Raw genomic sequence first — 23,649 nt, 5'->3', positions numbered from 1 at the left:
ATCTCAACTGGGACATGCAAATCACAGAAACCTGCAGAAAAGTATATTCTATTATTCATGTGCTAAAAAGGATAAATGTTCATCTTCCCTCTTGCTTAAAAAAGTCCCTTGTGCAGACCCTTGTATTTCCCTATTTTGACTATGCTGACATTTTACTGACTGACCTTTCCAGCGACAACAAAATGAAACTTCAACGTGCTCATAATTTGTGTGTACGTTTTGTAAGCAATGTTCGTAAATATGATCATATTACCCCATCCCTGGAAGCAATAGGTTGGCTTAAACTAGATAAGAAAAGAAATTTACATTCACTTCTCTTTCTCTTCGAAATCTTGAACTCTTCTATTCCTTCGTACCTGTCGTCTCGCTTCACTTACCTTTCTTCCCACCACAATCTGAACACACGCTCTCGCCATGAAACAATACTAACAATACCATCCCATCGCACCTCTTCATACTCATCCTCTTTCATAATAGCCCTGCCAAGACTCTGGAACTCGCTACCTGCTAGCATCAGGGACTGTCGAAATAAAATTCAATTCAAACGCAAACTTACTAGGCACTTGGTCAGTAATTGAGACTCGTTCAGACATGGTTTCTTGTAAATAGTTCTTTTAATCTACCACAAAATATCTCAATATCCGGTAATTTCATCACTATAGAATTTTGTTATTGTAGGTTTAATTTGTAATTTAGTAAATACAAAAATATTCTTTGTTCTTAACTTCTATGATAAAATGTCTAGCTTTCATTAATCAGGTATTCTTATTTAATTTTTATTGTAATTGTAATTGTAAATTTAATATTAATTGTAATCTTATTGTTCATGTTATAGTTGTAATCCCCTGGTAGAGGGGCAGAGAAGGCCTGACGGCCTTATCTCTACCAGGTTAAATAAATAAATCTAAATCTAATCTAATCTATGCAGTTTCAAAACACTGAAACAGTTTTCTCTATGAAATAAAATAAAAAATAACATGACTTCACTGATGGATTAAAAGAGTGAAAGCTAGGTTAGATACAACAGAATTACTTTAACAATTAATGTAAAGTAATCCGTGGCACTACAGCCCATGAAGGACCTAGACTGACCAGCCGGCTACTGGCCTCACACCCACATGCCGAAGCAGAGGTGGACGATCATCCAACCAGAATGGAGGTATCATGTGGTTAGCACAATGATCCTCCGAGTCGTTGTAGCTGGCATTCGCAACTGGATTTCGCTACCTATCGTATCTCTCCAAGTGCATCACGATGCTGGGTGGGCACCGGTCCCATACACTGGCCGAAATTTCATGAGAAAATTTCTTTCCCCATGAGGACTCGAACCAGCACGCATTCCGTAACGCGAGTCCTAGGCAGGATGCCTTAGATCACGACGCCATGGCGTGGGACAAAAATTAATGTATTGTATCAAAAAAAATCATAAGACTTCCTCTCATAAAACTCAACACAGATATCAGTACCATTTTCAGAGTCACGCTCAAAGATTACAAAATAATCAAGAATGGAAGGGAGGACATGTGGTAATTCTGTCAAGTAAGTAGCCTATTAAAATACTGTATTGGTGTTAATGTCAAATGAGTCAGTATAATAACAATCACAAAGGTAATAATAATATTGATTAAAAATATTATGTAAGAAGAATAACGAGTTCTTATCATGTTCTGGATTACATGTCATTGTAGAACTTCTTCTTCATCTTCATCATCGCCGCAGTCATCATCATTGCTATCAATGCTATCACAAACATAAGCATAATAATAATAATAATAATAATAATAATAATAATAATAATAATAATAATAATAATAATAAGATCATCATCATACCAACAGCAACTTTAAGGGATGAGTCTATTGGTCTGTTTTACCTTCGACTGCAAGTGACAAAGCAACTTATAATAATTATTATCAAAGCATAAAACAAAATTCTTCACCAGGACTATGATCATTACATTATTCACTGCCTGATTTAAATACCATATGAAATTTTGTAATTAATATATCCCTAAATTAAATAGCCATTTACAATAATGTGTTGGGTTTTGACTGACTCAACATACAAAAATATATATACATGAAATTTGAACAAACTAACAAGTAAAAAACCAGTTTCTATCTGATGCTTTTCCAATTTATTGCGGGCTAAAGCAAGGAGATGCACTATCACCTTTACTTTTAAATTTTGCTCTAGAATATGCCATTAGGAAAGTTCAGGATAACAGATAGAGTTTGGAATTGAATGGGTTACATCAGCTTCTTGTCTAAGCAGATGACGTGAATATGTTAGGAAAAAATCCAAAAACAATTAGGGAAAACATGGAAATTTTACTTGAAGCAAGTAAAGCGATAGGTTTGGAAGTAAATTCCGAAAACAAAGTATATGATTATGTCTCGTGACCACAATATTGTACGAAATGGAAATATTAAAATTGGAGATTTATCCTTTGAAGAGATGGAAAAATTCAAATATCTTGGAGCAACAGACAAATATAAATGACACTCGGGAGGAAATTAAATGCAGAATAAATATGGGAAATGCCTGTTATTATTCGGTTCAGAAGCTTTTGTCATCTAGTCTGCTGTCAAAAAATCTGAAAGTTAGAATTTATAAAACAGTTATATTACTGGTTGTTCTGTATGTTTGTGAAACTTGGACTCTCACTTTGAGAGAGGAACAGAGATTAAGGGTGTTTGAAAATAAGGTTCTTAGGAAAATATTTGGAGCTAAGAGGGATGAAGTTACAGGAGAATGGAGAAAGTTACACAACACAGAACTGCACGCACTGTATTCTTCACCTGACATAATTAGGAACATTAAATCCAGATGTTTGAGATGGTCAGAGCATGTAGCACGTATGGGTGAATCCAGAAATGCATATAGAGTGTTAGTTGGAAGACTGGAGGGAAAAAAACCTTTGGGGAGGCCGAGACGTAGATGGGAGGATAATATTAAAATGGATTTGAGGGAGGTGGGATATAATGATAGAGAGTGGATTAATCTTGCACTGAATAGGGACCGATGGCGGGCTTATGTGAGAGCTGCAATGAAGCTGCAGGTTCCTTAAAAACCATTTGTAAGTAAGTAACAAGTAAAAAAATCAATTCTACAGTGTATGCTATGAAACATGCTATTATTAGATTACAATTTTATGAACTAAACCCTGAATCTCTTTTTGTTAAGAATGCTTAACTTAATTTGAGACATAACTCCTTTTGAAGATCATGAAAGATGAAATGGAACATTTTCTCATTTGCTTGCCTTATTTCTACAAAATGAACATTTATACTTCACTAAAGTGCCAATAACTGGCAGTAAAATATATAAATACCGCATTCATTTCAGTTCAGTCAAATAATGACACATTTTCTTTATGACGTGTGTTATTTGTTTTTATTACTCCTACTGGTCAACCTATTTGGCAAGTTTCCAACAGGTTATTTCAACAGCCAATGTAGTATTTTGAGAATATCTCTAATGCTTTATCAAATAACTTAATATAGAGTTAAGTCTGTCTTTTTTTTTACTTCATAATAGGCGTGGAATAAAAGGTAAAAGTAAAGCGGTATCCCCTTTTTGCGTCATAAAGGAACATGAGGGACATGGAGGTAGAGGTCCATGCTTTCATTACTTCAGTACTAGAATGAGGTGGTTTTATTAAAATTATATACCACCAATACTGATCGAAAAAAGAAGTGAAAACCCTCCCCATTCTGTAAGCCGCACATTTTCAATTTCGGCAATTTATCAGATATTATATATATATAAATACATATGGCTGTGCCTTTGCTTTTAATAGATTATATGAGAAAGTATTTAAAATATGTCTTTGTATACCAATGGTTGGTTTCCAATGCCGAGCACTTGACAATTAAGTTACTGATTCTTCTCATCAGATCTCACCTTAATACCTATTTCCATATGTGCATCTCGTACATGTACATTGATGGGTATCTTTATACAAAGACAATGACAGCATCAACATGTTCCCACTCCTTTATATCAGAGATGTCTGAAGCTATGTTTATGGTGACATCTGTTACCAAGAATGAAGAAAAGAGTCCTGGACATAAAATTTATTCTTTTATTCTTCTTTATTCATAAATAAAGAAAACTTTTAATGTAGAAATTCTAATCCATGGCGCCAACAACTTTAATTCCTCATCTAATAGAAGTCGTACTTAGTTTATTATAGCTAAAAATTCGTCATTCTTGGCTGGGTTTGTCCACAATACAGTAGGCCTACTAGTGCCAAAAGGCAATCATGATAACCAATATGACACAGTGGACGTTCAGCATGGCATAAATTCTTCTAATTTTTTCCCTATATATTCATGAATGTTGGCCTGTAGTCTTGATTAGTGCTGTGCTTGTGGTTCTGCACTAGCACATTTGTGGCCTGGATTCGATTCCCGACCTAGTCATGAGAGAATTTGTTGTGAATAAAGCAGAAGTTTCCATCTTCCATTATACCAACACTCTCCGCCTTTCCTCTCTGTTTCATCTATCATCTACAATAGTTAAAAATAGACGGATGGAATCTTTGGGGCAGTACGGATCTCTGATGCTGATATAGGATTTAAGAGCTTGGGGTTCTGGGCTCTGAGGCTTATCAAGTACTCGTCTGGGGACCTGGCTTTGTTAGGGCTGAGTAGGATGGCTCTTCTGTCAGAATCTGATTCATGAATGCCACCTACGTCACCCCTTGAAAATGGCATATACAGAGTAGCCCAAAAAATGTATACATTGTTTGTTCATCAGTAACTTTGGAACAAAATGAGATAAAATTCTCATTTTCTGGGAAATTGTAGCTTAATGTTATTAGATAGCAGTGACCAGATGAGCGCGCAGGTGTAGTGTGAAAACAAAATGGCGGATGCAAGGTTTTCGCTCGAATTGAAGGAGATTTGGAAGTGGTATTTAAGTTTGAAAACATTTGTGAGTTATGGCGACAATAGTAGAACGAGTTCCAAACAATACTGCTGACACATCTAACAATTGCGCGTATTTGGCACAAATTCGGAGCCAGTGGTACTGTTAATGATGTGCATACAGCAACAAGTGCAGTTACCTCTGCAGCAGTAACAACTTACATGTTCACCACAGAAGTCTGTGAAACAGTGTGCACATGAAGCCGGAGTCAGTTGATCAAATGTACAGCGTATTTTGAAGACTGCAAGGTGGACGGTGTACATTCCAAGACTGCTGCATGCAATGAATGAAGATGACCCTGGTCGACGAATTGAGTACTGTGAATGATTTGAAAACATGGGGAGTTTGCAGGGAACATTGTCTGGTCTGACAAGGCACAATTCAAACTGAATGGTGCTGTAAATTACCACAATTGCGTGTACTGGACTCCTGAAAATCTGCACATCCATCAGGACAAAGCCATCAATTTACCGGGACAATGTATGATGTGGTTTCCCCTCTCAGTGTTTGACTGGGCCGTTCTTTTTTGAAGGCACAGTTACCGATGTGGTATATCTTGAGATGCTTCAGACAACAATTGTACCTGCCATCCAAGAGCTGTATGGAGACGAGAGATTTTATCTGCAACAAGATGGAGCCCCAGCCCATATCACGAGATGTCAGGGCATATCTGGATGAAACTCTATCCGGACAATGGATAGGTCGAAGAAATGCTGTCGAGTACCCAGCATGGTCCCCAGACCTAACACCAATTTCTACTTATGGGGGACCCTAAAGGATGTTGTTTATCGGGAAATGCTGCATGGAAGCACTATGAGAACAAATCGAAATTTAACATCATGTGCAGCTATCACACTGGACATGTTACAGAACTTAGTTTGTGGAGCAGTTCGGCGGCATCGACAGTGTTGATGGTGGCCACTTCGAACATCTACATTAAGCTACAATTTCCCCAAGAATTTTATCTCAATTTGTTCCTAAGTTAGTGACGACCAAACAGTATACATTTTTTTGGGCTACTCGGTATACGGCATACAATGAGCCAACAATACCTAGAGACTGGAAGATCAAGCTTATATAATTAAGAATGTTTTTTTTTCTTTCATGTCATTTAGTATTATGTTGTATTGCAATATATATGTATTACCTTGTAGGCTATAATCCATACTATTTTTCACTTTCAATGTATAATTAAAGTAACTGTAGTTTTGCATGCAAAGCTTATTCCGATTTAAGTTTATTTTTATTACATCTACGTCATTTTGCTTGTGTACGGACGATGCCATGAATGCTTGTAATTCTATCAGGTAATAAAGATCTAATCTAACCTAGATGCATGAATACGTCATAGGTCCAACCGTCGAAAAGTCAAGGCAAGGAAGCTTGGAAGTAATACTGGAAACATAATCATATGATATTCCCATGTCCTAGGTCATATAGTCTGTTATGGTCTTAAGTCTTAACCCATAGTTTCTTTGATCATGTTAGTCTTCTCTTTTCCTTTCACTGTAAGTTAAGAATTGTTCTGGGGTTTGAGTCACAGCAGAATAACTATTTTATCATACAGAGGAAATTATCAGTATGTTGAAATGTGTGTTCACAAGCTATAAAGTAGCAATCCCATTACTACAGTACCTGACTGTTTTGTAATCTGTAATGAGGAAATTCTATTATATTGAAATTCCACGATAATAATCAAATAAGTGGTTCATTTCTAAATTAAGTTTTCTCTGACCATACTACTGATTTTTTCAATTAAATTTCGACAGTTTACACAAAGACATATAAAGTGACCACCTTCAACCACCTTCATCTCCAGTTAGCAATAGTCAGCAGCACATGTGGGTTTTGAAGTACACTGACTTCCATGTATATACCTTAGTACTCACGTGCTCTGATGTAGTCTGCAACTGACAAACTAAGTCTAAATTTAAAGATTAACACACTTACAGTGCCGGAGCAGTCTTCATGGACAGCAGAGGATGTGCTCCCTCATGTGGGCAAGCAAAGAAGAAAGCGGTCATGCGGCTAGACAAGCAAAACAGGAAGGGGCAGTTAGTTAGGGGTTTGTTGATAGTAAAATTGAGCATTCGTTATACTACCTTGGTGTAAGAGTTAACTGCTAAGAGGCAGGGCAGAGAGGATAAAACAGTCATGTTCCAGCCATAAATATTTAGTAATTTATTGAAAAATTACATATCAATTACAGCACTAATTTATAATTGATTAAACATAATATTATTTTTCATAATATTTTGTTATTTTTTATTTAATGAAGCTTTGCTTTACAAGATTATTCAGATCGTTAGTAAGGTGATATAATGTTCATGTGGTACTGGAAAAAAACAGACGAGCAAGGAGGAAACCAAAACATTTCATGCAGAATGTACTGATGATTAACTTTGGTTTCCTCATGGAGAAGTTATCAGCTGGGCCTTTATAAAATAAATTAGTATGACCTTCCTTGGAGGTGCTCGTCATAAAAAAAAGTTATGATGGCAATAAATATGTAAGCCCGTGCCTCTAAATATAATGCTATTGCATCACACTAATCTATTTCTGGATTTTGGTATTTATGATGATACCAGTACTGCAAGTTTCGTATTAAGAGTCCTAAATATATTTATAGTTTCTTCCCCGGTATAATAATTCACACTGGCTGTAAATGACCTAATGTATGTGAGCACGCATGTGAGTTACAAGTATTTCATCAATAAATCACAAATGATTAATTATATTTTCGATTACTGGTTACTGCTCGAAGAATGTTCCTAAATGCAATAAATAAGCCAAAAAGACTTTCGTAAAATCTTTATTTTCTGTTTTAGTATATCTAATAGGGTCAAAAAATGTGTCTGAATGTAAAGACAACAACGAGAAGGCACTGGAATCGTTGTACTTGGTTAGTCATGATCTGACTCTTGCTGGTAAACCTCACCCCCTTGCTGAAATCTTATAAAACCACTATTAGTGAAGGTAATGAAGTGCATGGTGGATGGAAAAATTGCAACTTGATCTCCAATGTGCCCCTAACAAATAACATTGCGCATAATCGAATCCAGGATCTATCAAACGATGTTAAAACATCATAATTTCCCGTATCAGTCAAGCGAAATTTTCACTACAACTCGAAGAATTCACAAATGTTGGCGGATTAGATGTGTTAATGACGTTCGTGCGGTACGAATTTTCAGGTTCTTTTCATGAAGATATTTTGTTCTGCAAGCCATTGCCATCTTCTACAAGAGGTACTGAAATTTTTTCCCTAATAGATGTCTTCTTCATTGAAAACTCGATATTGTGGGACAATTGCATTAACATGTGCACAGATGGCACAAAGGCCATGGTAGGTCCTGTTGCTGGCGCTGTTACAAGGATCAAGGAAGTTTAAAAAAGCACAAGTAGTCATTGTGTACGACACTGACACGCCTTCGCAACGAAAAAATGCCAGAGTTATTAAAGCAGGTACTAGACGTCAACTTTGTTATGGCACGACCTTTGTAGTGTAGGCTACTTAAAATCCTGTGTGAAGGTATGGGAAGTATACACAAGTCATTGTTATTACACACAGAAGTGTGATGGCCGTCGTGTGATAAAGCTTTGTCCCGTTTAGTTGAACTTCCAATGGAAGTTTGTTCACTTTTGAATGACCAAATCAGTTTGCTAGCAGATTATTTGAATGATCAGGAATGGATGTGCAAACTATATTACTTGGCAGACATTTCATAAAAAAAGAACGAATTCAGCACATCCATACAAGGGAAACGGAAGACTATATTCGATGCTAATGACAAAATTGCTGCGCAGAAGAAAAAGATAGTGTTCTACATGGAAAGTGTCGAGAATAAGGATCTGACATGTTCCTCATTGACTTCAAACTTTATAGAAGAAAATAACATAACTATGAATGACTCATTCATAGCAATAATAAAATAACAGCTTGACTATTTGCTTCAAAATATGAATTCATACTTTCCAAGGGACACTCAGGAATCGATTCGAAATAAATATGAATGGATTGTAGATACATTCTCAGTGAAGTCAAAACCAGCAGTCCTCACTGAGGCAGAATATGAGGTCCCTATAGACATTGTGTCGGATAGCCACTGTAAGGCATCATTTAAAAGCAAACCATTTCCCGAATTTTGGGTGCAGTTAGGGGAGAATCTTTCGATATTAAGTTAAAAAGCTAAATTGCTCTTACTACTATTGGTACTACATACCTCTGTGAAACGGCCTTTTCGAGGAATATGGCTGCAAAAATAAAATATCGACCTGGTTTGGACGCAGAAGATGATATGCGTCTTCAGCTGACTTTTGTGTCACAGGACATTGATAAACTCTGATGCAAGAAACAGGCACATTTTTCACATTAACTTCGGGTGTACATGTAACATTGTAACAGTTGTTAAATATCTTAACTAGGTGTTATATCATTTTGTAGATTTAAATAATATTGCCTTCAGTTCTTTTTTATTATTGTTTCCTTTATTAATATACAGAGTCCGCCAAAAAATGTATACACTCTTTAAGGAACGAAAACTATTTATTATGTGTTTGTTTTACATTTAAATACTGATCACACATGTAGTACTGTCTTCAGTTAAGCACATTGTTACTTTAGATGTTCAAAATGTTCGCCATTGGTGGCCAGACACATAACACAATGACAAGTGGTCACTGCAGCTACATCGGTCAATGTTTCAATGGAGATTGCTGCACATGCCACTGTAATCTCCTGGAGAAGGTCCTCCAGTAGTGCGTGGCTTATGTCGATAGACTTGATCTTTCAGTTCCCCACAAATAAAAATCCATAGGGGTTAGATATGGCGACCGTGGGGGGAACTCAATGGGCCCTCTTCGTCCAATCCAATGTCCCTGCAGATTGTCATCCAGGAAAGGTCATACGACTAGGTGGTAGTATGGTGGCAGAAGACATCATCATCTCTATAAAGCGCATTGTTACACCTGGTAAAATTGATGTGCGTAACATTTCGATGTATACTTCTCTAGTAACAGTACCATCAAAGAAAAAGGATCCTATTAAGCCCCTAGATGACAGTCCACACCACACATGAACCCCTGGTAGATTGACTGCCTTATCCACATGAACAAGCGGATTTTCCGGTGCCCAGTAGATGCTTCATTCTCCAGGGCTTGAAGAGTATGTGGATTGTTCTTGTACACTTTCTGTTTTAAAGTTCTCCACAAATAAAAATCACAGGCACTTAAATTGTGGGAACGAGGGGGCCAAAGTCCACTACCAATTATTCGCTCATCGAACACCTGTTCTAATGTATGCATTGAATTCTGAGCTGTATGAGCAGTAGCATTATCCTGTTGGAAGTAGGCATATTACTTTTCTTACTTAGTCAACATTTCAAAAAACAAACGCAGTATGTTTGCACATATCGTTCCAAGTTAATGGTATCATAAAAGAAAATAGGGCCAATGATCCTACGTGCAGTAATGCCACACCAAACACCGACTTTCTGATCGTGAAGTAGAATTTTATGTAGAGGATTGTCAGTGTCCCAATACCTTCAATTCTGAGAATTCACATACTCAAACAGAAATAAGCTTTATCCGTCATAATTAAAAGAGAAGGATCGGCAATACCATCATGGCTAGATTGCAGCATCCACCGACAGAAATTTACGTGGGCAGCTGGATTCCATTATGTTAACTGATGAACCACTGAGACTTTGCAAGAATGAAAGTGTAGCATTTTGAGTTCCTGTAATGCCGATCTTTGTGAAATACCACACTCCTGTGCCAATTGGCATGACGATTTCCTTGGGCTGGTTTCAATTCTTGCTTGAATATCTGCAAGCTTCTCCTCTGTTAATACTCTCTTCCGTGGTTCTCTCTTTTTGTTTCAAACAGACCCTGTTTCTCGCCATTTTCTGAATAACTTGGTTATGTATTGTCTCGAAGGCATTGCAGCGTCATGGAACTGACGTAGAAACTTGCGAATGGTACTGTCATACAATTTCTTCTTTAGAGAAAATGTCTTAATTAGAAATATCCATTGTGCAATATTATACACCACCATACTGATAGTGAACACAAATAACACAAACAATGTTCAGAAACAAGTGTAGTAATGCAACACTACGTAATAATGTGAGCTCAACAAACACTCCACTTGTCAACTAAACACTGCGTACACTTCCCGCTGTCCATGCACTCCATCCCCACTACTCGGGAACAACTACATACTTATAAAAATTAAGTAAATGAATAAATGGATGGATGGACGTGACAGACAGGATGGGTGAATGGATGAGTGAGTGGATAGATGAATGGATCAATGGATATGGACAGACAGACAGATAAATAAATAAACGAAGAAACAAATAAATAAACAGAAACAGCTGTTGGCTGTTACAAACATTGATAAGAATTTTACTTACAACATTAATCGGATAAATATTGTAAGTTTCTTTCATATGCAATAAACTTAGTGTGATACAGGATCTCATTCTACTTCATTCTCCTGAATCAGATGAAGTTTTTACATAAATATATTGGGAACTGCTTTTTAGCTGATGATAATATAACGAGGATTCAACCAGTCAACACACAAAAATTAAAATCAAGGAAGGGGGGAAGTGAGAGGGAACAAAAACGAAGAAGAAGCAGAACTTGCTTTTGGATTTCAATCTATTATTCTTGGTTTCAGAGAAAAGTATACTAATCAGCTAATCACTATACAACAGAACAATATTATTTCCAGAAAAAATGATAATTACAAATGCTAAGGTGCTAACCTTTCAAGTGGGTTATCACTATCAGAATCCCACAGTGCATGTGCGCATAACTCTGTTAAAACATTATTTATACCGTAAGTACATGTTACCTGTCACTTCTGAAAAAAAAAAATGCTTTGTGGCATGTTTTGCATCTAATAGTTGCTTTTCCGCAAATTACTTCTTGAACCATACTTCTTGTGATGTCATCTTCATCTTGTGAATCAGAAGTGATTTCAGTATTAATGTGTTTAATGTAGGCCTGAATTCTGTCTGAATTTTTCTCACAACACATAAGAGTCTTTCTGTAGGAGAGTCACTGTGAAGCACACTTATTATTGCAAAGACAACTTCACTTAATGTTTCATATCTGAAATGTGCTATTTTGGTCCAATTGGCACGTATTCTAGATCCTTTATAACGTATATAGGTAACATACTATATTGGTAAGCTGCAAATACTTTTCAAGTCTGTCATGTTCACCTTCATTAGCCTAATTCGGGAATCTTTGCATAAAGTATTCAAGAGATGAATATGAAACATTTTACCCGTGTGAAATATCTGCATGCTTCTGAAATTCATCCTCACTTAAAAATTTCTTCATACATTTTTTCTCTCTTTTTTCGGGAGGGGGGGGGGGGAAATAAATAAATAATTAAAAATATATAATAATAATAATAATAATAATAATAATAATAATAATAATAATAATAATAATTATTATTATTTCCCTCTTCTTTATAATTTTCCCTTTGGCCAGATTGCCATAATAGCGGGGGAAATTCGTAATAGCTAGCAACTCTGCAAATGGCGAATAAGAAAAAACAGCATGACTGCACTATCCTCTCAGTCTATGATATTCTACTAAGAAATAATTTGAATTCACTTAAATGAGGTAGATACAGACTCGCTTACCATGTTATGTCTACTATGCAAGAAGCTGCTGAGCTGAGCTTACAAGAGCCGTGAGTAAGCAGAGACTGACCTGTGCCGGATGGACTGCTGTATGCGGATCTCAGTGGAGGAAGCTGAAGCAGAGACAGGCCTCTGCCGGTGTCTGTGTGCAGGGCGGTGGAAGCGGAGGTTTAGCTGTGACTGGTCCGTGACATACTTGCACTCACGCTCACGACGCCTTCGCAGTGCAGGCGTACATGACGTCAGCTGCTGCTGTGTGGCTGCATCGTCTTCGGCTGAGCTCGTGTTGTTTGATCCACCACCCCGTGCATCAGGCAGTGTGGCACACCGCCGCAGTGGCAACACTGCCACACTTGGATCCACTGTGTTGGTCAGCCCTGCATGCTCATCATCATATGACCTGTAACTAAATGCAACGCTGTGCAGGGCAAGCACATGCGATGTGTGCCAGGCTCATGCAAAAGGTGTAAATGTAATCATAGTCCTTTCTTGCCCTTCCTAAACCCAATCCTTTATCTGAGCCTTAGGGACAATTCAAGAGAAGGAACAGATGTAAAGGGAAAACAACGACAGAGAGATCCTTCATCTGCTGGCTAACAGTACTCTCAACTACTCAAACCAAGATGGGAGGTATCATACTGAGGAGTGAATGATACATGAGTGGAAAAAATGCAATATTCCAAAAAAATCCGTTTGGAGTACCAAACTGCACAAAGTGCTTAGAACTTTCCTCCATGACAGGATTATGAAGGGGATGACTTTTCTGTTTCCCTTTACTTATGGCACTACTTGGACACCGGAATGAATAAATCATCTATTTCATCTATTGGGGACTTTTCGAAAGTACGGCTTCCCATGGTCTCACTTGTATCTTAAAGCCAACAGGCTCCAAACAAGTATTCCTGTCACATAATGCTTCTCCATGGTGTCCTCTTTTTCATCAATCTTGGAGACTCCTTTAGAAGAAACTGGAGATTTTGCCTTTTAAAGAGGGAATTTTACTGAAATGGCGCTCCATCAACTTAAGTAAGATTGATAAAGAGCTGCAAGGATAGAATGCATCAGGGAGTTTTTACATACTGAAGAAACATTTAGTTATATATTCTTCAGATCCATATATGCAATCCTTTGAAGATGGAATGTGAATACAGTTTTGGTTAGTTGGATCAATGCTATGCTTTCTCAATAGGAAGTCAAAATAAAGCTTAATGATTATGTAAAAACAACCACTTTTACCAAGGGATCTGTTTAATAAGGTAAAACATTCTCAGCTTCTACCCAATATTTAAAGCCAATTTAACACTGGACGGAAATGCCCACCACTGTGGAGTAATCGTTAGCACAACTGACCATGAAACAAGCGGGCCTGGGTTCCAATCCTGGTTGGAGCAAGTTACCTAGTTGGGGTTTTTTCCTCAACCAATTGAAGCAAAATTGCTGGGTAACTTTCGGCACTGGATCTCAGACTCATTTCGCCATCATTAATTCACATATCATCATCCATACCATAGCCTGGGTTAAGTTCATGGTGCGACGTGCTGTACTTGTACAAGAGCACAGGCGTTTGGCTACTTAGTCATTCACAGAATAGGAGTGGTAAGCACAATAAGCCTCAGGCTGCAGTGTAAGCCTTCGGGTCCCTCCTCCGTACAAGAGAAAAAAACATTGGATGGAAGATGTAGTCAGTATTACTGAAATAAACAGTAAAGTTAGTACCAAATAAATAATTATATTTTATAAGTTTAGGAAAACTACTAACAACAGGCACACTTGAGAAGAAATAAGTGCTTTGCGTACAACTGGGAATGATTCTGAAGTTAAATATGCTAATGCTTCAAATATTGCTATTAAATTGCTAAATAGTAGTTTGAAGTTTAAGCCCGATGAATGCTTAGCAGTGACACAGTGAACTTTATGAAGATAAAATAAGCAGACGTATGCCTGGTAAAAATATTTTACATCTGTTAAAGAAAATGGAAAAGAAGTGCATGAGGAAAAAAAAAAAAAAAAAAAAAAAAACTACCAGTATGTACTTTTTTTTTTTTTTTTTTTTTATAAATTTAAAGGTACCGGTACTTGCAGCTTATTTAAGGAATTCTCTCTGAGGGTAAAAATTGCCTTCTTAAAATGTTTTGAATTAAGATCAAGGAATATTGTTACTGCTGAAACATCAGGCAGTCACTCTGCGTCTGTATGTAAAACTGATGATAATAAGGTCCAGAATCTAAGAGATTACAAATTTCTATAAATCCTGCCTATCAGAACTAATAAGCATTTCTTCCATTCCAGAATGTTTAAAGCATATGCGTCGACTTTCTAAGAAAAATGGGGCGAGGAGGATGATACTTGATGTTTCATATAAAATCCCAAATCAATCATAAAATGATCATTTCTGCCACGGGCATGATTGGTGTATTAAGACCGTTGCTTACGAGATTATACAAGCTGGCGCATAGAGCTTGAAAAACGAGTCTGAAGTGGTTCCCTCGTAATGCCAATTCCGCCGCTCGGAGCGCTGTTCTGCCCTATATATTCATAGCAGAACACTTAAAAGACATTGACATTTGGGACATTTAAAGGACTCATCATTGCTTATTAAATGCTTCGTACAATATTTTATGGACAATAGACGTAATTTGCAAACTTCTACTCCTCAATTATATTACAATAAAAGGCTGTCATTCTTGATATTAAAACATATTACATATAAACTGAGGGACTGTCTGCTCTGTACTTCAGTTCATACACCAAACATTTCCGGAAATAAATTAACTTGACATATTACATATACGCACTATAGCCTACCCTTTTCACCTAATATTATTAATATTGTTATTAAATAAGATATTGCAACTAATTAAGGTACTGCATTATCTTTAATTTCCTTGAATTCATAATTACGCATTTGCAAGAAGGCCTAACTTTTCCCTCTCTTTTTAAAAAAAATACGGACGTCACAATAACTGAGAAGTATAATTATTGTGCGATTTTTTCTTGCAGTGGTGAAAACATTTCTATAGGCCTACTGATTAATCTATTGAGCATAGTAATAGTAAACGCTGTAGTATTTTAGTGCGTGTACGCCTACTTAGCTCTTGTAAAACGAAATTTTCACTTTCACTTTCAACGGAACACTCACTTATATTCAGCTCTTGTATCTTGCAGTAAATTATCCATTTATGATCATCTTTCCAATATAACCTCCCATTGAAACGACTACTTAAATTCCACGTACATACTGTGATAATTGTTATGAACCACAATACAAAAGACAACACTGTGAAATTGGATTAATTTACCAAGATCAACATCAATACCGGTAGTATAAAATCACATATAGGCCTAGGCTATATTATTTCATTACTTTATGGTATTAATTAGAAGGATTAATTTTGAAGAATTACAAATATGCTGAAATAATTTATGACACCTCTTATAGAAATGTAAAAATATGTATGTTATGTACATTTTGAAACAATGGGTATAGCACCACTTGAAAATATTGAGCATTTTAACAGTAACTTGTAAATTGTTCCATCACGTTGTCTATAGTGTTCATTTATTGTAGCACTTCTAGAACGAACGTGGTTCACATACATAAGAAGAAATGACGATGGAATGAGTCGAACACATACAGTTTTCTTTAATTTTTAGCAAATGATGAAGTTGAATATATACTGTTACTTCATATCCTAACATAAGTAGAGTTGCCACCATAGATGTAACACTTGAAATGAATATAAAATAAATTAATGTATTGGTAATGATACAAGAATAAAAAGAAATTAGGCTAGACATAACCTCACAAAATTACAAACACATGCTAAAACAAAAAAAAAAAAAAAACTTTACGTATCCGTATATAATAAAACTAGATATTCCAGATATAATTTGTTTCACACGATAACCACCTCAGCCTATTTCGGCAGCAGCCATTATTAGTTACAGTTTGAGGTGCATTACCTAATCTCATACTAACCTTGTTAAGTTCTCTAACCTAATTCACTGATAATTACGTAACAATACACAGGTCTAAAATACAGACAAATACACATTAATTACCTAATAAGTACAGCATGAAGATAATTCATTACTTTTGTCGGTATTTTCTAAAAGAGAAAGGGAAAACAGTAACAACATTATCTTCAATGTTTACATCACGTCATTCACATTTTCATTAGGCCTATATCAGTAATGCTTGGTAAGTGAAACAATGCATTAAATTATTTTACATTTCGGGTCACATCATTCGAGAGTCGGAAAATGCAATTCGCCACTTTTAACATAGCATTGCTTGTTATATGAGAGAACTTTGACATTTACCTTAACCTATAAAGATACGACCTGTTGGTACCGAGTTCTTCACATAGCAAAACACAGACAATTTTCGAATATAACTTAGCTGAACAAACTTCAAATAACACTGTAATATGCTTGGCATATTTATAATATTCGTACTCAATCAGTAATGCACAATTAATCGAACTATTTTCACGATGCACAATGCTTTGTAATGGTAATATTCATCATTTCATAGGGCAGAGAGGAGAACCTAGCGGCAGAAATTGTCATGACTCACAGAGACCTACTTTCGATCGTGCTATGCGCCAGCTTGTGTAATCCCGTAAGCAACGATTAAGACTATGATTTTAACAAACAAAAAACTACAAACATAAATACATAACAATACTAACAATAACCCTTTTCCTGTAAAATTATAAATACCAGTACCTGCACTTAAGTCAAAGTCTGGCAACATAGTTCATTCCTTAAGGTAAAATGGTCAGCTATTTCATTCAAGTCACAGCTTCACTGCCCTAAGTACAAATAAAGTTTGTCCCCTAAACCAAAAAATGAGCCCAAATTCATTTATTGAAGTGTAATAAGAATTACACTGTTATGAAAAATTTTGTTGTGATGTACGAAACAGATTTCACATTTATTTTGTAGACTTTTGGAGTGGTAATGATAACACACCAGATATTTCACTCATACTTTTTATACAGAGTTGTTATTGGTTTTGGTTTACTGACTTATGGCATGTGGACCGACTGGCGCTAGTTTACCATCTGCCATCCACATTGCTCCCTGATTCCCCTCACATGGGATGCGCCCATAAAAAATAGCTTGTTTCAAAATGTTTTTCACAGTGAAATTTAAATTCTCAAACACATACTATTAAAATGCTACACAAAATCTCTTCTGAAACAAATTAAAAAAGTGCATTAAATTCGCTGAAGGAATTGGCTACACCTGTGTTTTAATTAACACAAAAAACTGGAAAATAGCAATAGAAATGTACAGGGAATTTCGTGAAACCGTTTTCGTGCTTTGGAATGGAAATACGCAGCAAGAAGCAAGCATTTAATGACGCCTCTATATGCTGAAGTTATTCAACAGCAGCAAAAAGATTAGATTTAGAGTGAGTGGTTAAGTTCTATGTGCATAAATCTGTTTGCTTAACAGTGATAGATGGAATGGAATTTCTGGGAGGAGGCACTATGACTCAGCACTGCGATCTTTTACGATATATTGCGCTAATCCTCAAGCTAGGCACATTCCCAAACCTACACGAGCTGACTACACTAAGGTTCGCTGCATACCCAGATTTCGAGAAATCTATCCCAATTATCCCTAGGCCAGCTCCCTTTGTGCTTCTCCAGCCAGCATTTGGGGAAAACTATGGAATTATGACGCAATGGAGAAATGTTGACGGAATGATGTAGATGCCTAATATGGGGAAATGGGTGAACCTCGGGAAAAACCCCAACTGCGACCTTGTCCGCCACGAGTGTCACTATGGATTTTTCAATGAAAAATCCAAGACCTGTCTGGGATTCGAACCCGAACTACCTGCGTGACAGGCTGGAGATCTACAACCACTCAACCACTGCAGGGGTAACAGTGAGAGATACGACGATGATATACAGAGTGTTTCACAATTTTAAACTAGTGTTGTAATATTAAAAAGCCAGCTTTAATTAGTTTGTAATGTACGTAATAATGACAATAATTGTTTAGAAAGGTGAAGAAGGAATGTACGATAGTTTGAGAAATGCATATCCATTACTCTGGACAAGTTACAGAATGTTTATAATTTAACTTGGAGTTTACATAAATTGTACATACCAGCATTCTGTTTAATAGAAAAATATTATCTTAACAAAATGGATAAACGAGGAAATAAAGAAATTTCCTTTTTTTGTCTTAATTAGAGAAGGAAGTAAGCAATATTCAGGAATTACTGTACAGTACATATGTATAGGCTTACTGTAATAAAGGAAAACAAATTATTCTTTCACTACTGACTGTCAGTTGAAAAACAAGTTACAGAAGTTGTTCGAAGTAACGACCTCCACCTTAAGTACAGTACTTTTCTGCAACAAATCAAGTACTTTTTCTGAAATTTATTACCTATTCTGGCTTAACCCTTAGAAACTACGTACAACAAATTTCATACAATTAAATATTAAAATGGGACAAAAATGCATGAAAATAATAATATAGAACACAAAAAGTCATGCACTAGTCACATTTGCAATCAAATGACAGCATGTTTCTAATACCTAACTGAGCTCCATAGAAGTCCAATATGACTGACTTCATCTCAAGTGAACTGTAATGAACCAATGGCTAGTACTATACAGTATACTCTTACCAAAAGCATAATAAATAAATACTACAATACATATTTCGATGACTCAGAAAAGAAAGAATTCACATATTTCTTCAATAAAATAAGAAGTATTGCGATTAAAAAAAAACTACCACAGTCAGACTCGAACATACTACCTTTTGGTCCGAGATCTGACACGTTCTACATTACATCACAGCCTCATGTCGATAAGTTTATTCTAAAATAGCTACAATAACGAAAATGAATGAGGGTGAAACAAGCAGTGCAGTGGCGTGCGGTCTCATTATTTGCCAGATTTTACTGATTCTGTAAAGGCTAAATTTTGAAAATGCAGTTGATTAGTTCTTAACAGTTGGGTTCATGCAATCCCTAACAAGGTTCGAAACCATCATATATCATACCACAGCTCTATTTCATTCTAATAGTGGAATATGAGTATCAAATGTAAACAACTTTAACAACTGATAACTCAGATATTTTTCGTCAGAGACCCTGAGTTTCTTATATCAAATTGCTTGTCTACAACCCCTCTATAACCAGACAAATTTCTTAGATTGAATTCTGGAACACCCTGTATATGCAAATAGGAAGAAACATAGAAGACAGTAGTCAAGACTTATTCTAAGATATATTTTCAGTCTAGCTTCATATGTCTGAGGTTCTCCACTATCTATATCACTGTTATAAAGTTAATTCAGTATCAGGAATAATACAGTCAGTAAGTAATGTGGTAACGATTATCCCATCACAGATGAATAAATACTTAAATGTCTCTCTTTATAATACATAGGAAAATAAAATTTTTGGAGAAGAAACATGTGTGTGACAATTTCTTTATCTAAAGATATCTTTATAACTAGAAAGGCCATTCAGAGTCGAGGAATGTGTGACAATAACTTGTTCTGCAATGCCTTATGTAACACAAATCTCACAAGATCTGCTGGGATCGAAACTAGGTTGCAATAAAATTCCCCTTCTCGTAATTGAGATCTCTTTCTACTAATGAGAGTTTTTTAGAACAATTTTGTATTTTATTCTTCTTTATTTTTTATGTTAAACTTCCACATTCAAAATAGTATTATATTAATGTTACGCAGAAAATTACAATACTTATCTTAAAGTTATAAGGTGGAAAAAGAAAAAGGATCTATGCAACACGTCTTTTATGTTTTGATGTTGATATGTAATAAAAACGTGAAAAAACTGTTCAAAATACAAATTAACTACACAATATTAAAAATTTCGGCTAATTGTTAAAAAAAAAAAAAAAAAAAAAACTCCAGGCTCAGCTAGTGCTGCAAAATTCGGCCACTTTTTACACTAAAACTACAAAAAAACTTCTGGGGCAAAACAGATTATGAGACAGGTAGTTCAGATACTTACCATTAATCACTATCCTACATTAACATGTAAAACATGCAATGTATTACCTTGTGAGCTCTGTGTCTATGAAGCTGGCACGTGGGCTTCTGACGGGAACTGGTATCTTGCTTTTCGTGGTAGTTATTGTGAGTGGTAGCTGCTGCTGCTTCTTGCTTCGCTCCTCAGCTTCCATGACTGGTGAAAGGCAAGCTGAGTGTCTCCGAGGCAGTTCCTGCAATAATAATGTTACCTACAGAAACACATCGTCATCATTACTCAGGCCACCCAAATGTGTATGTGTGTGTGTGTATGTGTGTGTCTGTGTGTGTGTGTGTGTGTGCGTGTGCATACAAGCACACACGTGCATCAGATCTATTAATTTTATTTTCTTATTGTATGAAGTATTTAGAAAGTGCTATGATGTTGAAAAAATGCATTTCGAGATTATGAGCTATAGAAGCTTTCAGTATAAATGATACCAAAAAACTGGTTTTAATATATTTGTGCCACTGATGTACGTAGCTCAGGTGGTAGTGAGTTTGCCTGCTGGTCCGAACCTGTGCTTTTGTGGATCACCTGGTTTAGTTTTTTCGAGGCTTTCCGCAACTATACGGTGAATATCAGAAAACCACACTGTGAATCCTCGGCCTCATCTTGCCAAATACCATTTCACTATTACCAAATTCACTGATGCTAAATAACCTAGTAGTCCATACAGCGTCATTAAACAACTTCCTAAAAACGCATGGTTTGTTCCCTTGTGCACTGAATAGTCTCTTGAACAAATACGAGCAGGTTTTGTTTCTGCTAGGTGTTTAATGAATTAATTTATTTTTCATGTATACGTAAGGAACTCTACTGACCTATTCTAAATGACTGTTGGCGGGTTTTAGAAGATCGCTAGACATACGAGGTGTGATTATTAAATTCCGAGGCCTGTCCCATAAATGGAAATAAAATTATCTTATTTAAATTTGGCTGCTATCCCCTTGTGCAACTATACACTGATCCCAGCGTGTCTGCCTTTTTGGAATGCCTCCTGGAAGTCACGTTCTTGAAGCCTGGCAAGCACCTTCTGCGATTCGTGTTGGATCTCCTCCACCGTGCCAAAACAGCGACCCTTTAGCTTCAATTTCATCATTGGAAACAAAAGAAGTCGCAGGGGGCCAAATCCAGTGAATACGGGGAGTGAGGAACGACGACTATCTTGTTATGGGTGCAAAACTGGCATGTTGCGAGAGCTCTGTGAGCTGGTGCATTGTCGTCATGGAGCATCCATTTGTTCTCTGTCCAGAGTTGTGATCGTTTCCGACGAATGTTCTCAATGAGACTTCTCAAAACATTACAGTAAAAAGCAGCATTCACTGTTTGAGCCACAGGAACAAATTCATGGTACACAATCCTGCGAATGTCAAAAATAAAAAACAATGAGTGTGCTTTTGGTTGCGCTCTTGACTTGTCTCACCTTCTTCGGTCTTGGAGATTGAGTGCTCTTCCACTGCGATGACTGCTGCTTGGTTTCAGGATCATAACCGTAGATGCAACTCTCATCACCAGTAATGAGCCTTGACAAGAATTCTGGGTCATCCAGAAAACGCTGGCGGAGATCTTGACAGACTTCGAGACAGTGTTTCTTTTGCTCTTGTGACAGAAGCCTGGGCACGAACTTGGTAGCAATGCGGCGCATGTTCGAAATGGACATGAGAATCATTTGAACTTCTCCAAATGACATGTTAACGATGTCAGCAATTTCTCTGATGGTGATGCGTCGATCATCATGCACAATTTGTCGAATTTTTTCGACATTTTCTATAGTGTTGCACGTGTGTAGTCGACCTGGCTTCTCGTTGTCCTCCAGCGATGTTCTGCCATTTCTGAAACGCGAATGCCACTCAAAACATCTCGCCCGACTCAATGCTTTATTCCGTAGACTTGCTTCAATATTCCATTGGTTTCGGTTGCCAATCTTCCGAGTTTCACGCAAAATTTGATGTTGGCTGTCTGCTCCAGTTTCGAGTCCATCGTAATTTCGCAAATGCGCGGATGCAAGTGCTAACAAAACCTTGTGTAACACAGGCCACAATGAAGATAGTGCTTTGAAACTTTGTGTTGTGTCTCTTCAATGTCGTCTAGTGTCACTGCTGTGTGTGAATGTCAATCACGTGATCCGTTCGCCCACAGCAGACAGTCTCGAAATTTAATAATCACACTTAGTAGTATAATTGAGATAGGAATATGAAACTTGTTTTATTTTATAGAAAAACTCTCAAAATTAATAAACACAATGTTAGAATTTGGGGGAAGACCAATCTCCGTTATTACACTGAACATCAATGTAATTCACCTAAGGTCAATGTGTTCTGTGTTGTCTCCAACATGTCCGTGTACGGCCCATTATTCTTTGTCGAGAAAATAGTAACAGGATTAACTTATCTTGACATGGTCGCTGAATGGCTGTTACCTCAGCTGAACGAGGGCAGACTTGATTACATATGCACTGCAACAAGATGGTGCCTCACACCATTTTCATTGTGATGTGTGGTCATTTTTAAAGCAACACTTATCACAATGATGGATCGGACTAGGACCGACGAGAATAAGAAGATCATGTCTTGGTCACTACGTTCACCAGACTTAACACCGTGTGATTTTTATTTATGGAATTATGTGAAAGATCAAGTGTATGTCACCCCATTTTCCTGCGACTATCCCGGAAATGAAGGCGCATATCAGAGTCGCCATTTCAAATATCACTGCTGACACACTGTAGCGTGTATGGGAGGAAATGGAGTATCATGTAGATGTCTGCAGAGTGACCAATGGCGCACATATTGAACACATAATTTTATGTAAGTAACTTTGAGTTTTTCTACAAAATAAAACAAGATTCATATTCCTATTTCAATTGTTTTGCATGTAGTGATTTTTTAAAACCCCAACAATAATTTAGAATAGCCCTGTATATGGCAAATGATTGATTTAGTATTTACAACTTATCAAAGATCTTCCTTTATTAAGTCTTCCTTCAGGATGTCATTTTCAGGGGGA

The 23,649-nt window shown here is 36.6% G+C and overlaps 1 protein-coding gene across 9 annotated transcripts in view; it reads right to left on the bottom strand.

Moving 5' to 3' along the window:
* Window positions 1–23,649, bottom strand: part of Asator (tau-tubulin kinase asator) — a 323,859-nt gene that overhangs the window by 25,164 nt on the left and 275,046 nt on the right. For 6 of the 9 annotated variants that reach the window (XM_069828645.1, XM_069828646.1, XM_069828648.1 and 3 more), the window contains exons 20-22: window positions 20,670–20,851; window positions 12,673–13,008; window positions 6,886–6,963 (exon numbers count right to left, since the gene is read on the bottom strand). In XM_069828645.1, the coding sequence (XP_069684746.1) occupies window positions 6,886–6,963; window positions 12,673–13,008; window positions 20,670–20,851 (596 nt within the window). The remainder of the gene's footprint in view (window positions 1–6,885; window positions 6,964–12,672; window positions 13,009–20,669; window positions 20,852–23,649) is intronic. The other 3 variants (XM_069828647.1, XM_069828649.1, XM_069828653.1) reach the window with 3 other exon arrangements.

The sequence above is a fragment of the Periplaneta americana genome, chromosome 6 (genome assembly GCF_040183065.1).
Source record: "Periplaneta americana isolate PAMFEO1 chromosome 6, P.americana_PAMFEO1_priV1, whole genome shotgun sequence".
Classification (NCBI taxonomy): domain Eukaryota; kingdom Metazoa; phylum Arthropoda; class Insecta; order Blattodea; family Blattidae; genus Periplaneta; species Periplaneta americana.
This window is presented reverse-complemented; position numbering and strand designations above follow the sequence as displayed.